The 14,699-nt window shown below is 43.6% G+C and overlaps 2 protein-coding genes and 1 pseudogene across 2 annotated transcripts; 2 read left to right on the top strand and 1 right to left on the bottom strand.

The window, feature by feature from the left end:
- The first annotated feature begins 502 nt into the window (after nt 1-502).
- Nucleotides 503-3,415, top strand: LOC136471052 (protein REPRESSOR OF SILENCING 3-like; annotated as a pseudogene).
- A 326-nt stretch (nt 3,416-3,741) lies between these two features.
- On the top strand, nt 3,742-6,967 carry LOC136475653 (putative vacuolar cation/proton exchanger 4). The gene is made up of 13 exons (XM_066473235.1): nt 3,742-3,894; nt 3,983-4,045; nt 4,381-4,590; nt 4,697-4,764; nt 4,843-4,871; nt 4,964-5,160; nt 5,233-5,442; nt 5,539-5,676; nt 5,805-5,921; nt 6,004-6,057; nt 6,199-6,315; nt 6,396-6,492; nt 6,649-6,967. Exons 2-13 carry the CDS (start codon nt 3,986-3,988, stop codon nt 6,654-6,656), a joined length of 1,305 nt encoding a protein of 434 aa, XP_066329332.1. The 5' UTR covers nt 3,742-3,894; nt 3,983-3,985; the 3' UTR covers nt 6,657-6,967.
- Nucleotides 6,968-7,030: 63 nt separating this feature from the next.
- Nucleotides 7,031-11,321, bottom strand: LOC136475654 (protein PHOSPHATE STARVATION RESPONSE 3-like). The gene is given in 10 exon segments (XM_066473236.1): nt 7,031-7,372; nt 7,374-7,541; nt 7,687-7,756; nt 7,854-7,923; nt 8,042-8,081; nt 8,179-8,255; nt 8,333-8,537; nt 8,685-8,780; nt 8,782-9,295; nt 10,288-11,321. Coding segments are annotated over 9 exon segments (1,182 nt in total). The 5' UTR covers nt 9,217-9,295; nt 10,288-11,321; the 3' UTR covers nt 7,031-7,351.
- Between the last annotated feature and the right edge of the window lie 3,378 nt (nt 11,322-14,699).

Genomic DNA, 14,699 nt, shown 5'->3' with positions numbered 1-14,699 from the left:
GCCGGTCGGTCATTCTATACCCACCGGAGTTGTTTCTTCTCCCTCTCCGGCGACCTCCGTCTCCTGCCCGAACCCACCGCCACCGGAGTTGGGGAAGAGAGAGGGCAGGCGCAGGCGAGCAAATCGGGCGTTGGCGGTGCCTTCTCCAGCGGTGGCGGCGAGCGCGAGTAGTGCCTTCTTCACCGGCCTCGGCGTCCGCACACATTGGACGGGCTTCCTTCTTTCCCCGCGCACGTGGGACAGCCACGCGGGTGTGCGCGCCAAGCGTCGGGAGGGCGCGCTCAGAAGCAAGCATTTCCGAATAATATTTTGTACCCAGCACACCCGCCAAGTCGGGCCAAATGCAGGCCTACACGGGGAACAAATTGTACCCTGGACGGCCCACGTGAGGCATCGGGCCTCCAACACACAGGTTGTGGGTCGCACCTGCCGTGGACACCAACCACAGCACGAATCTCACAGCCTCGTGTCGTCTCCTTTTCCATCTCCATCCAGTCTCGCTTTCGCTTCTCCAGAATCTCCAGCCACCGCCGCAAGGAAGAACCCTTTCTCATGGCGGCGGCGGCGGCGGCCGGGGAGGGAGTAGTAGGAGGAGACAACAGCGCGGGCGTCCTGTTGCGCATCTTCGTGGGTGGGCTGGCGGAGAGCGTGGGCGCGGCCGACCTAGAGGCCCTGTTCGCCTCCGCCGGGCGCGTCGCCGGCGTCGAGTTCGTGCGCACAAACGGACGCAGCTTCGCCTACGTCGACTTCCACTGCCCCAACGACAAGGCGCTCGCCAAGCTCTTCTCCACCGTACTCAGCCCCACTACCTCTTACCCTCTTACCTCTAATTCTTATACCCTTCCCTCGTAACTAATACGCCTATGTTCAGATGAATGCACGTTTTCTTTAGAAATAAAATTAGACAAGTTCAGCAGAGAATAGATAGTCGGAGATTTTGGTGTCTGCTACCTGTTTGTTGCTCTGAGGCTGTCTGAGGCTTATGACATTTTGTGTGCAGTACAATGGGTGCAAATGGAAAGGAGGGAAGCTCAAGCTGGAGAAGGCAAAAGAGCACTACCTCACTCGCCTTAAACGAGAATGGGAGCAGGATGCGGCTGCAGCGGCGTCAAAGGAAGCTGCTGCTGAAAGATAATGCAGAGAACCAGGAGCCAAAACTAGACAAGGCTGCTTTGGAGGGCATGAAGATTAACATCTACTTCCCAAAACTGAGGAAGGTGAGCAGTTGTTTGCGTCATGTGCTAGGTTTGGTCTGCTGTGTCAGTTGTTTAGTCAGTACATGGATCCAAGTAGTGTTAGACTATTGATTTGTATAATGCTCCTCAATATGGCTTGATATTTGAATTGCTCAGTTGCACGGAGTTTTCTATATCGGTTTGATTTTTGATTTTTGAGTTGTGCTTCTAGTTATACACTCTTCCAAGAAGTGGAAAAGCACAAATTTTAGATTATACAGACAGTCTTGGTTGCATTTCATATTAACACCAGGTTATCTTACCTGTATCGTTTTGTAGGGTGTGAACTGATTCTCTAGCACTGCTTTTTTTCTTCTTCAAATGTGTGAAAATATAGGCAGGTCTAACTTATAGAGTGGGTGTTGCTTAAATACTGAATAGATCTTTGCACCAGGACTGCGACAAAAATAGTAACAGAAAGTATAAGTTGCCTAAATCCGAATAAATGTTATGACTGCATTGTGTAATACATAGATCAAGACGGGCGGAGGGCACCCATTTTCTATTTAAATGGTTATTCAGTATGCTAAAAAATGGCGTGAGTTCTCTTTAATCGGTTATACGCTTTTACAGGTGAAAGCTTTGCCATTGAAAGGCACAGGAAAGCATAAATACAGTTTCCGACATATTGAAGTTCCTTCTTATCCTATTCATTTCTGTGACTGTGAGGAGCATTGTGGACCTCCTGAGGAAGCTAATAATGAATATGCTTCTGTTCTTAATGCTGCTGCATATGAGAAGGAACGTAACATTATGAATTCTGTGATGAACAAGCTTTTTGAGAAGGAAAATGAACATCTTGATTCATGTGAAGTGGAGAAATTTGATGGTCATACTGACACCATTGAACCCTCTGATGCTGTGAATGACATGCAAATTGAAGAAACGGAAGAGGCTCCAGAGGTGGATCTGGATGACTTGCCAATGGAAGAAACAGAAGAGTCTTCAGACGAAGATTTAGATGATGACCTTGTGATTAACATTGCTCCCCGCAAGTCCAATAAATCAGCAGTTCGAGCGAACATGGAAAAGCAGGAAGTGAATAAGGTAAGCATATTGCAAGTACTTATTGAGCAATTTGCACATGGTTTCCAAATCTATGAGCAATTATATGCATAATCATGATCATCATAATTTCATTTATACGCAGGACTCACAGTTACAAAAGCGTCCGAGGATTGAAGAGCCTTCCCTGCCGAAAAAGAGGCAGAAATCTGAAGCCTCATCTGAACCTATAAAAAGGAATGGAGAACATGTTTCGGTTATTTCAGACACTAGAACTGCAGGCAAGACTTTGCCTGCAAAATCAGAAGCCAGCCAAAATGAACAAAAGTCTCTGGGTTTGAAAGGAAAAGGAACATATGAGTTCTCTTCAGCACTCCCCAAAGATAAAAGCTCTACAGGTTCTCAAGGCATTATGGCTCTAGCAAGTTCTTCTACCAAAAATGAAAGTGCACAAAATATTGGTTCTACTGAACCTAAAAAAGGTTATTCATGGACTCAGAAATCAGCCTGGAGAGATCTTGTAGGGGGCATGGGGAGCACATCTTTCAGCCTATCACAGGTGTTACCGAACAACAATTCAGCACCAGCAGTACTTTCAAATGTTACTGGTAGTGAGAGATCTTCAAAATCCTTGGAAGCTACAACACAGCTCTCATCTGAGCAGAGGTTGCCGAGTTCCATGGGAATGCTGTCTACCGGCACTACAGATGAGTCAACAGGCGATGCCATTGGTGGTGAGCCTAAGGAGAGCAATAAGCCGCAAAAGGTGCGGGTGGTCCCAAAGATCACCATTAGTGAAGTTTGCCCTTTCATGAGAAGCACAGAGTCACAAAAGCAATGGTCAAAGGCAAAGAAAGTTATAAGTGGGTTTGCGAAGAAGGGAAACGAGAGCAGCGCCGGAAAGGGAAAGCCATCGAATAAGCAATAAAACTGTTGTTTTCTGGGCTGTAACTCATTGATCAACATTTCAATACTATCAAAATCATAACCATAGCTGTTGTATTACGATGACTATTACATAGCAATGGCGTTTTTTTTTTGGTTTGTGTGTGTGTATAAGAGCAATCAAAATTTCTTATTTCTCTGCGTGTTGTGAACACTTCCTTGCAACACGATGGACCTCTAAACTCGAGGACTATTAAATTTCTATGATATGATTGATATAATTCTGCTAATGTCATAAATTCAGTGTCCTGGGCACCACCCCATTGTTTCCGGGTTTTTTTTTTTTGTGTGTGTCTATATAGTAGGAAGGGTTTGGGATTTTTTGGTATAGCTTATAAGCTGTTTATGACCAAAATAAGCTGAAACTTGAGGCCAAATGACAGATTGGGCCAAAATAAGCAAAAATTTTAGTCCAAAATAAGCTGAAATTAGAAGCTAAACGATATACTTTTTTCCCCCGACAGTCCTATTAAACAGGGTCGAAGGGCTGCTTTGTAAAGGTAGTTGCACTGGGCGATAATTTCTCGCGGGATCATGCGGGGGGGCCGTTAAAAGTACCATCTCTCTCTCAACCACAAGCTGAGTAGATGAAATGCCGTGTACATTTCTGACCTCTAGTTATGGACGTGATCTCTCGGCCTCCCATTCATTCATCCCCGTGATACTGCAGCTTAATTCCGATTAAATTCTAGATCTGCATTTCAAAGAGGTAATCATTCTGTTTTTCACCATTGAATAAAGAGATTATTAAGTAATCTTATACTATTGTTCTAATTGGGTTTCAATCTTTGGATCAGGAGATGGCTACGGACAGTGCCGATTCCCAGAGGCTCTTGCTTGGGCGTCAAAACTCACATCAGGTTCTAATGATGTGTATCTCTGTGTAAATTCTTTGACCACAATCATGTCATCATCGTGTTGGCCCTATTGCTTGCATCATCACTACGTGCCTGATAAGCAATTAGTACAATTTCAATATTGCATCATCAATCAATCATATATATTTTTCTGAATTACAGGAGATCATGGATCTGAATAATGAATTGTTTTTCTTTATTGACATAATTGGCCTTATATATGCCCTTATGGGCTATGGCCTTATCAAAAATTGGACTCTAGAGAGTCCAATTTTTTGCTTGGTATATCTCCACACTTATTCACTAGATTTATCTCCACTGGTTTTCCTATAGAACAGGCTGATGGAGCAGATGAGTTCGAGGACAACAATCTTGCTGCACCAGAACCTTTGTCCCACAATATCGGAGCAAGTTTCCAAAGGAATCCAAGCTCTACAAACTCGGGTGTATTCGGAAGCCTGAAGATTGTGCTGCTGAAATCTAAGCTCAATTTGCTTATACCATGTGGATTCTTTGCAATCCTGATCAATTATCTCAGCCAAAATAAGGTTATTTCATACACAAATCTTCTCCTACTACTACTACTACTTGAATACTTGTACTTTTGTTTTTTTTTTGGTCTTTTACTGATTTTGTTACTTTGTTTCTCTGAAGGCCTGGGTATTTCCTCTGAGCCTGTTGGGTATCATTCCTTTGGCTGAGCGATTGGGTTTTGCTACCGAGTAATCTGTTCTCATAATTTTCCTTCATACTTGGTGTAATCTTCTTGGTCAAGTTTGACTATTTACTTCTTGATGCAGGCAGCTAGGACTCTTCACTGGCCGAACAGGTCTCATTCAGTTCCTCTTCTTCTGAAGAATTCTGAACTGAAATGCATTGCATTTGCAAACTTTGGTTGACTGTGACCACTTCTTATCGCAGCTGGGGGCCTCCTGAATGCTACATTTGGCAATGCCACCGAGCTGGTCATATCGATTCATGCGCTTCGGAGCGGAAAGCTACAGGTGGTTCAGCAATCTCTCCTCGGATCAATCCTGTCAAACACGCTGCTGGTTCTTGGCTGTGCGTTCTTTGGTGGGGGGCTCACCTGCGGCAAATCAGAGCAGATTTTCAGAAAGGTGCCCGTCGTCCTTATCAGTTCGCAGGTTTACATGGTACAGATAGATACTGATCCGTTGTTGCATTGACAGGAAGATGCAGTGCTGAACTCTGGGCTGCTCTTGATGGCTGTGATGGGGCTGGTCTCTCCTGCTATGCTGTACTATACTCACACCGAGGTTAACTTGGGCAAGTCAGCACTGGCATTGTCAAGATTCAGCAGCTGCATAATGCTTTTTGCTTATGCTGCTTTCATTTTCTTCGAGCTGTCCAACAGTCGCCGCAGAGACGAATCTAGTGAGGCAAGCAGGATGAGTTCGTTCTCTTAAATTCACTGTTTTATTGTTATTGATCCCTTTGCAAGTTTCTGAGGTGCTTGTCTGCATTTGTACCACCAGGGAGGAGGTGGGGATCAAGGGGACGACGATTGCGAATACGCGTTTCCTGAAATTTCTATGTGGGAAGCCATTGCTTGGCTTGCAATTTTTACTGCTTGGATCTCAGTTTTCTCTGACTTTTTAGTTGATGCAATCGAGGTATTATATCTCACTGATGTGATGGATGATTTTTATGGCACTTATTTTATCTGTCACAATTTTTAGCAAACACTTTGTTTTGTCGGGGAAGAGATTTTGTGTGAACTGACACTGCAAGCTGTTTGCAGGGAGCTTCCAAGGCTTGGAAAATACCAGTTGCGTTCATCAGTACTGTTTTGCTTCCAATTGTAGGGAATGCTGCAGAACATGCCAGTGCTGTTATGTTTGCAATGAAAGACAAATTAGTAAGCAGTAGCTTGACATTGTTAATATCTTTAATGACTTCTTTTACTGTAATTTTTTGAGACTCTCATTTGTCTTTTATAGGACCTTTCCCTTGGAGTCGCCATCGGGTCTTCGACACAGATATCCATGTTTGTGGTGGGTTGTTCAACTATGTGCTGCTTACTACCATTCGTCTAAATCATTTAGAAGTAGATTGGGCTGTGCTTCACCTGTCATTGTTTAGCTATTAGTTCTCAAGTGCTGCTCATAAAGGACCTAATCATCTTGATTTTTTAGATACCATTTAGTGTAGTGGCAGGATGGATGATGGGCCAGCCAATGGACTTGAATTTCCATCTGTTTGAAACCGCCAGCCTCTTGATAACCGTACTGGTTGTAGCACTTCTGTTGCAGGTACTGAATAAACACAGTTGAGGAACAGTGTTCCACTCTTGCAAGATTTGTTTGTTTAATTTTTCTTGTTAACATTATAGGATGGGACTTCGAATTGTTTCAAAGGGCTGATGCTAATTCTCTGCTACCTGATAGTAGCTGCCAGTTTTTATGTATATGCTGATCCAAATATTGATGGTAGGTTTCTCTCCTATCTAAATTGTTATTTCTGCGACAACAAGCTATGCGCTTCTATCTTTTTCTTAAATCTCTAATTAAATGCCACATCTGAAGTGAGAAAGCTCAACAATACGATGAATTTGTATAATGTCCATTGGGAATTCTGTGCTGCAGGTGTTTAGCCTCTGCGGAACTAGTACCTTGATGTCGATGATGGGACTACTTCCAGTTTTCCGAAGAAACCTCCTCAAGGGCAAGGAGCTCCTGAGATTCACTTAAGAAAAAAAAAGAATTGACTGACCTATTCAGTGTTCCTCACATGAAAAGGTCATTCAAGCACACCCACTGTTGTAGATATGCAGAAAATTATACAGGAAGTTCTACATAAATCTCCAGTTTGTGTAGGCAACAGTTTTGTTCTTGTGATACACGCAGAAATTGTAGAAATCAGAATCAATCTTTTTTTATGAACAGCTATCGTGATTTACAGGCAGTAATAAATTTAGTGACACATGAAACAGATCAATGGGCCGTTTCAAAAAAAAAAGAAAAAAGAAACAGATCAATGGTCCTTTTCTGTTGCATTTTCATCTGAAAAGTAATCATATACATTGGCTTGAACTCTTTCAAGTACTAGGGATTATATGATACAAGAGAGAAGCATCTAGGCAGAAGTGCTAATATTCTACAAGGTTAGAGCAGGTAAGTGCTTGTCGAGTCAACATTTTTTTTAACGTAGGCGAGTCAACATATTCAACTGTTCATAACGGCTATGAACATAGTGGCTCCTCTCAAGATCAACCTGAGGCTTTGCTTTTTTTTCTTGGTTATTCACTTGTGACTTGTGAGTCATTCCATGTCAGTATCTGATTTCTTTTTAATTTGGCAATGGAGCTGAAGAAGTTGTCCGCTTGCGTCTCGGGTTTCTCTTCCTCTGTAGATTCAGAAGGCTCTCTTTCTATTGAACTTGTCATAGCTGATAAGGAATTCCTTGCCTTCTGTTGTTCTAATATCTTCTGCAAATACTTTGCATGTTCTTCTATGCGCACCTGTAGCTGCCTTTGCACCTGATGACAAAGAAAAATTTGTTTCATTGCTAGCCATGTAAATCTGAAATTTATACAGGACTTCTAAAGATAATTGTATTATACAGTATCAGCTCAAATTATTCATCCACCACTAGACTAAAAAATCACTGAGCTCGGTACTTACCTCTAATTGTTCATGAAGTTGTTTCTGAACCTCCATTTGCATCCGAAGAGCTTCTGCTAGTTGTAAACTCCTGACAAACGTAAAAAGCGATGTGAATTCAAATGGTTTTGAATTTGTTCATTCACACTGTAATGTGTTTGTACTAGGGGTGGGGGTGGGATGCTTACGTCTTTATGCCAGCATTGTTTCCTGGTATTTCTGATTTAGGTATCTTGTCTTCTGAAGAGGACTTCATGTCTTCATTGAGCATGCAAAAGAACCAATAAATTCATCAGGGTAAATTTTCAACACAAAGCAATTACCAGCACTTAAAGACATAGGCTTGAATTGCAACTTTAAGTTTCTGAAAAATTACCTTCTTTTGTCTCTGGAAGATACTTGGCAAAACGATATTTCTGCATTTCCGGACAAAATGAACGAGTAGTACATCAGAAATGATGGCTGTTTACAGGAGAAAGTGACTAAGCACGGGAAGAAATTCCACCCAGATACCTGCAAATGGCTCTTCACATGATAGATGGTCAAGCCTTCTACCTTCATAAGCTTCAACACACCCTTAGGAGTTGCCTCTACAAATTTAAACAATCACTTGAATATCAAAACTGTGAATTTATTTAAATTTAACTAGAAAGAATGATCACCCTACTTTCTGGTCCCCCAAGCTTGTTGACAGCCTTTACAAAAAGCTCATGGAGCTCCAGTGTCCATCTCAGTCTTGGCTTGTTACATGATGCAGCTCGAGATGAACTCAGCTGAACTTTAACAGGAGATCCTGTCCTCTGGAGGCCGTCTTGGTCAGAGTAAGACAACACCGGACAGGAAGAGGTTTGCGGCGGTCTGTCATATATATCCTGATTGATCAAGAACAAGGTGTAGGGAAGGGACTAGTTAGTGTCACAATTTAGTCATGACAAAAAAGACTCATCATCACAAGTGAAAAAAGGAATTCTTTAATTTGCAAGTGCTTAATATGGTAACTGATGGAACTATGGACTCACATCTAATTGAGGGCTCTCTTCGTTGTTGGTGATGGCAATTCCGAGCTGTTCAGACAAGAACTGAAACTCCATCTGCTCTCTGAAAGCCATGCCGTTAGCTTTCACCGTGGAAACTGTCTTCTGAAGCATCTCCAGAAAGGTTAAGAAAGTCCTTGAGATCAGCTGAATGTTCAGCCTCACTTTGACCACCACTGTTGAGGTCAGTACCAAAGAGCAGCGATGAAGAGCTGGATGACTGACCACCTGATGTTTGCTGCTGCTCACTTTTAGGAGGATGGGGCAGGAAAGGCAGAGCGTCTGCTTGCCGGCACGACTTGGAATTCGTCAACAATGACGATGAGTACATGCTTGTGCAGAATGTGGAAGAACTAGATGGTGATATCGGATCCGATAATTTAGCTTGAGATGCACCACAGTGATCGTATTTGGCACTGAGCAGCTGGTGAGCTGAAGGCTGGGGAGCAGTGCATGTGTGAGCCGTTCTGGCAGGGCCAGTGAATTGCTTCACAGCGATGATGCTCTGTGTGCTCATGATGCCTTCAGACTATTTTGGTCTCTTTGGTTATTCACCACTAAACCAACCAGCCTTGGTAGAACTGCTTGCTCCAAGCCTGCATAGTGAAATATCAGAGTAAGAACATGGAGATCCAAAAAATGAAGTCCGGGAATATGGATGCACAAGACCAATCTAGTCAAATATACTAGGCCCTGTTCAGCTTCCCTATATTCGATTTATTCGACTTCTTTTTTTAGTCAGAACAGTGTTTTTAAGCCAGTTTCGGACCAGCGGGGCCTATATTTATGCCTTTATGCCTAAATAAAAAGATGTTTAGAATAGTCTATCAGAAGAGCCAAAACTCATAATCTAAGCAACTCCAATAAATTGCTAAAATTAGTTGTCATAGTTTATTGTTTAGTTATTTTATAAAATAGAAAACTTCTCAAAAAAAAAAAAGAGATCTATAGCAGGGCTTGCTATTTTACAAAGACATATAGCTAGCGCCCATGGTTGGCTATATATGGCCATCGAAATAAGGGATAGCCAGCTTTCTATTTTACAAAATTAGATAGACATCTGTTGGAGCCTATTTTTTTTGCTATGCAAATTCTAAAATAACTGGATACCAAACTGGATAAAAGAGGAGCTGCAAATATATATGATTTGGACCCTGGCCTTCAGCAGTAATGGCCTTTCAGTGGATGCAACTGCAGCCTGTTCTTGAATCATCAGAGCAGCAATGTCTTAACAGCAGAAGAAAAAAAAATCTCATAGCAGACTTGTGATTAGAAGCACTAAGCCACATCACATGGAGGAAACACAAAACGGGAGGGGAAAAACGATATAAAGACCATGCAGAATTATGATGGTTCCAAAGCAAACCACAGATTAGCAAGGCTAGAAAACTCAGATAGTTCCAGATGCCACTAAAGTTTCATTTGACGATATGAAGGAGAAAACCCATTCGTGGAGGAAAAAGAACAAGAACAACAACACAACTAAGAGTCTGGGACTGCAACTAACTCTGAGTCTGAGGAGAAACCAAGAAGGAACCCATTCATGATTCATGGAAGGGAATGATGAGGGAAGATCCAAACCCCTTACCTGAAAATGAAAAACTCTCAAGATGAAGAGTGCTAGAGCGTGAGAGATTCAGAAGCAAGGAGTTGCCTATCCTCTCTCCCTCCTATCCATTCCAGACTCTCTCTCTCTCTCTCTCCCTCTGGCTTTTAACGAGTCTACTCTTGTGGGCTTGTGGCACATGATTGGTGTGGTGACCTGCAGCTGCAACTACACTACTGGTCAACATCTGCCTCTCTGCTATTATGCTATGTATTTTGTCTCTACTTGCTTCTTCTCTGACAGCACAGACACAAATCGAAGATCCATTCCATATTTTGAGTCACGCACAGTAAAAGAATCACGCATCCAAAACTCGTATTCTCTAACAATCTACTCAGAAGCCCGTCCCTCTCTCCTCACTCTCTCCCCCGCGCCGCACGAAAAAAAAACGCTCCATCCTCCCCATCCCGGCGCTTCCTCCCTCGTTGCCTACGCACCAACGCCGCGGCAAACCCCCCGCCGGTCCCCGACACTGCCTCTCCTCCGCTAGCATCCGCGCTGCAGCCTCCCTTCTCCCTCTCTACCGACGTGGTGGCGCTACGGGAGGCCCAGAGCACGGCCACCTCCGCACGCTTCGCACGGCCGGCCCGGTGGCTCCCAGGCTGCGCGGCGCAGCCCCTCGGTGGTGCCCCGCCGGTGGCTGCCTCCCGGCACAGACGCTCCCTCCACGAGGTTGCCATGCCGCCGCTGGTAGCCGTGAGGCCGCCGGCGCCGCGAGCCCGCCCCCACCCTCTCCGGCTCCATCTTGCGACGCACTCCGCTGCTCCGCGGCCGGCCCTGCTGCCAGATCCGCTCCGCGCGCCGACTCTTCCTCTCCCTTGGTGCCGGATCTGATCCGTGACTGGCCTTGCCAGCACATGGGCCAGACCACGACGGCTGCAGCACCCCTCCCTCCCGGATCCGGCGGCCGCGCCCGCTCCTACGGGCCCACCACTACGACGCCAGAGATTTGCGTCGGTCTCTCTCGACGACGCAGATTTGCGTTTCGGCAAGCAACCTATGCAAAATGGGTGAGGTGTTTTGGTATTCTGTTGGAGCGTTGTTTTTTTTTAGGCAAAACACTGTGAATAACATATTTTGCGTTTGGATCACGGTTTGCATGCCCTGTTGGAGGCGGTCTAATTCAGGGAACACAGCAATACAGCATTACATCTCCCAAAATGACAAGCAAGGGTCACCAACCAACCATTCGAGCAGTTTTGTGCCATTACATGTAGGAATTTTCATGTGTTTCGCTGCCGCACGTATGTATTTCCCTTTCGTTTAAGCTAACTCGTACAACACCCGTCTACATTTGGTTAACCTTGGTCATACCAGAACTTACAAAAATTGGCTTTTTTCCCAAATCAAACACGCATACGTTGATGGACGGAAGGATTACTAGTATAGTAGGATTGGTCCCACCCTGGCCGGACGGGAAAAATGACTAAGAAAATATCTGAAATCTACTGGACTGATACAGTGCACAGCCGTGGGGGAAGAAGAAATTAGGGTGAAAGCAAATGAAGCCGTCACCAGTAGTTGACCAGCGCGATGCGGCGATGCCCTGCGTGTTTATTCATCAAGCCATGTAGGGTTAGTCTGCATATGCAATTTTATTATTTCGCGAACATATCTTACCATATACTCCGTTTGTCATGAAATAACTGTACATCTCACTTTCAGAGAAGTCTTTTTAAAAAATTTAAGTAAATATACGTATAAAAATAGTAGTAATATTTATGATGCATAATAAATATTATTAGATTAATAATAGAATATATTTTTATAATAAACCTGTTAAAGTTAAAGTTAAAAATTATGACTCCTCGGAAATAAGATTTGCAATTATTTTGGACGTACTGTAACTACATAAGCACGTTGCTTAGCTCAGGGACTAACGACTGCATAAGCAATCAATTGAGACACGGGTGTCTACTGAATCTTGGCAGCAGCATCTTGTGCTGTGAGAGGACACTGGCCAGTTGCAAGATGTGATCCGTGATCTTTAATTAAGAAGTTAAGATGCAGAGTGTTCTCTCTGTTTCTTTTTAGTTGAGTTTAGTGCTTAGTTGAAGGACAGGTCTGGTGCAGCGGTGAGAGCTCTCTTACTGAGTCATCAGATCGCGGGTTCGAAGCAGCATCTCCGTAGATTTTACGGTAAAAACGCTTGTCTCGATTTTTTCTTTCTCTAGACTCCACTCATGTGGGAGCCTCCGACACTGGGCATGCTCCCCTTTAATGCTTAGTTAATTGTTAGGCCTGGATAAAATGCAAAAGGCATGACAATTGATTACTCAGAGATTTACTTTGGTAGTGGGGCCGTTCGGCTGGTGTGAATTTCAGTCAGAATTCACTGTTCATGGCTTAAAAATCACTGTTCGCTCTCTCATAAATTCCTCCAAGCGAACAGGGTCAGTACCTTTTTTTTTGCGAGACCTAGTTACAGACGCAGACACTCACATATATGAGCACACACTTACCCCTATGAACTCACGTACGCACACCCTAACCCTATGAGCACCTCCGAAGAGCTGAGTTGGACCGACAAATCTCGAAATTGACGAAGTCACCATAGACGTCTCAGTGTCGACGGGCACGTCGACTACCACCGAAAGAATAGCACCGTTAAATCTTAAAATAAATCCAAAAAAATACAAGCACCGTGTAAGTTGAGGATTTAAACCCAAGTGAACCGGTTCCGTCACAATGAATCATTAGTGGCGTGTAATAATGTTTGAATGATATCGACGATTCTCATTGTCTATACGGCCTATTGGCTACAGCACTAATAAGGCTGTGTTTAGTTTTTAAAAAGTTTTTCAAAAAGTGCTATAGTAGCCATCACATTAAATCTTACGATACGTGCATGGAGCATTAAATGTAGACGAAAAAAAAACTAATTGCACAGTTTGGTTGGAAATCGCGAGACGAACGTTTTGAGCCTAATTAGTCCATGATTGAATACTAATTGCCAAATAAAAACAAAAGTGCTACAGTAGCCAAATTCCTAAATTTCGTGAACTAAACACAGTCTAAGTGTGACGTGAAAATTGTATTTGCACCGGTGGTATCTGGTAAGCGACCGAGACAACTCACGAGTCACAACTGTCAACTTGTCCCGGCCCCACCCGAGTGGCTGCTCCTGTGGTGGGCCCCGGGAAGGTCGTCCTAGGACTTAGGATTGGCTGGTGCAGATCGACTAGACGACAGAGCTGGAGCTGCCACTTCAGTGCGACCGAGACAACTCACGAGTCACAACTGTCAACTTGTCCCGGCCCCACCCGAGTGGCTGCTCCTGTGGTGGGCCCCGGGAAGGTCGTCCTAGGACTTAGGATTGGCTGGTGCAGATCGACTAGACGACAGAGCTGGAGCTGCCACTTCAGTCCTCTTCCACTTCCACGCCTGCCTCACGCCCTCCCCTCATCTTGTTTCTCGTAAACAAAACAAAAAAGACCGTAGGTCCGTAGACCATCAACCAAACGAAGAATATGTGGAATGTTGAAACCAAATTAGCAAATGGTTGGACTAGACAAACAAGTTATACCCTCTCTTTAAAATTAGTATTTAAAACAAACTAACTATTAGTTTGTTTGGAAACTAATTACTTTATCATAAATGTCATATACAAGTGTTCTAGTATTTATTAGCTGAACACCTAAACGAGGTCTTATGTCTACTAAAACTGTTATGTACATAAGTGGTTTATAAAATAATTTACTATATAAATGGTGGTGGTGTTAGTTTGCCCTCATTAGCAAGACCGGTGACAAACAAGAATATTTATGCTACTTGATGTCACACCACTATTTAATCCGATTTGGACATGTTAATAAAGGACATCCACATCGAGCATTCATCATGTAGGAAATCACTTTTGACAACCATGTACTAACTTGTTTACATGATTTAGTAAAAAAAAATGAAGACTAATGATTATGAGCGTGGATGATAAGGCAACTGACTAAGGTTGCCTTGCCTGTCCAAATTCTCTACTAATCTAGATAAGCACTTCCTTTGAAAAACTATCACTAGTAGTATAGTTGAGCCATCATGTTGAAACCAAAAGCTGGGTGTGCCCAAATCAGTAACTGCCAAGTCCAAGAAACAGGTGTCTGCCCCTCATGAGATCCCTGGCCAAGTAAATATGCTCACTTGCTGCATAAGCAGGCAACCCATTCCTAGCCAATCATGTTTGCCCACTCAATAACAGGATGGTGAGTTAGGGCATAGGATAGTCCAAAAGTGTCACTCAAGAGCTATGATTGAACGGGGAAATTGCTAGGATTTGGAAGACTGGGGCCTGGGCATGTATCCTCATATCTCTTTCACTCTGTGCAAGGTTGATGGAAAGCTGTGAGAAAAATGGAGGCGATGAAATGGTTAATTTGTTTTGACGGAGACTGCTGGATGGT

Source organism: Miscanthus floridulus, chromosome 8 (genome assembly GCF_019320115.1).
Source record: "Miscanthus floridulus cultivar M001 chromosome 8, ASM1932011v1, whole genome shotgun sequence".
NCBI lineage: Eukaryota > Viridiplantae > Streptophyta > Magnoliopsida > Poales > Poaceae > Miscanthus > Miscanthus floridulus.
The sequence above is the reverse complement of the archived record's forward strand: the minus strand, read 5'-3'. Positions and strand labels throughout refer to the sequence as shown.

Bases quoted from the DNA above. Each gene is read 5' to 3' on its own strand.
- LOC136475653 (XM_066473235.1), top strand. From the start codon at position 3,986: ATGGCTACGGACAGTGCCGATTCCCAGAGGCTCTTGCTTGGGCGTCAA. The intron at 4,765-4,842 runs GTAATCTGTTCT...TTCTTGATGCAG, and splicing joins CGATTGGGTTTTGCTACCGA to GCAGCTAGGACTCTTCACTG. The intron at 5,677-5,804 runs GTATTATATCTC...AGCTGTTTGCAG, and splicing joins TTTTAGTTGATGCAATCGAG to GGAGCTTCCAAGGCTTGGAA.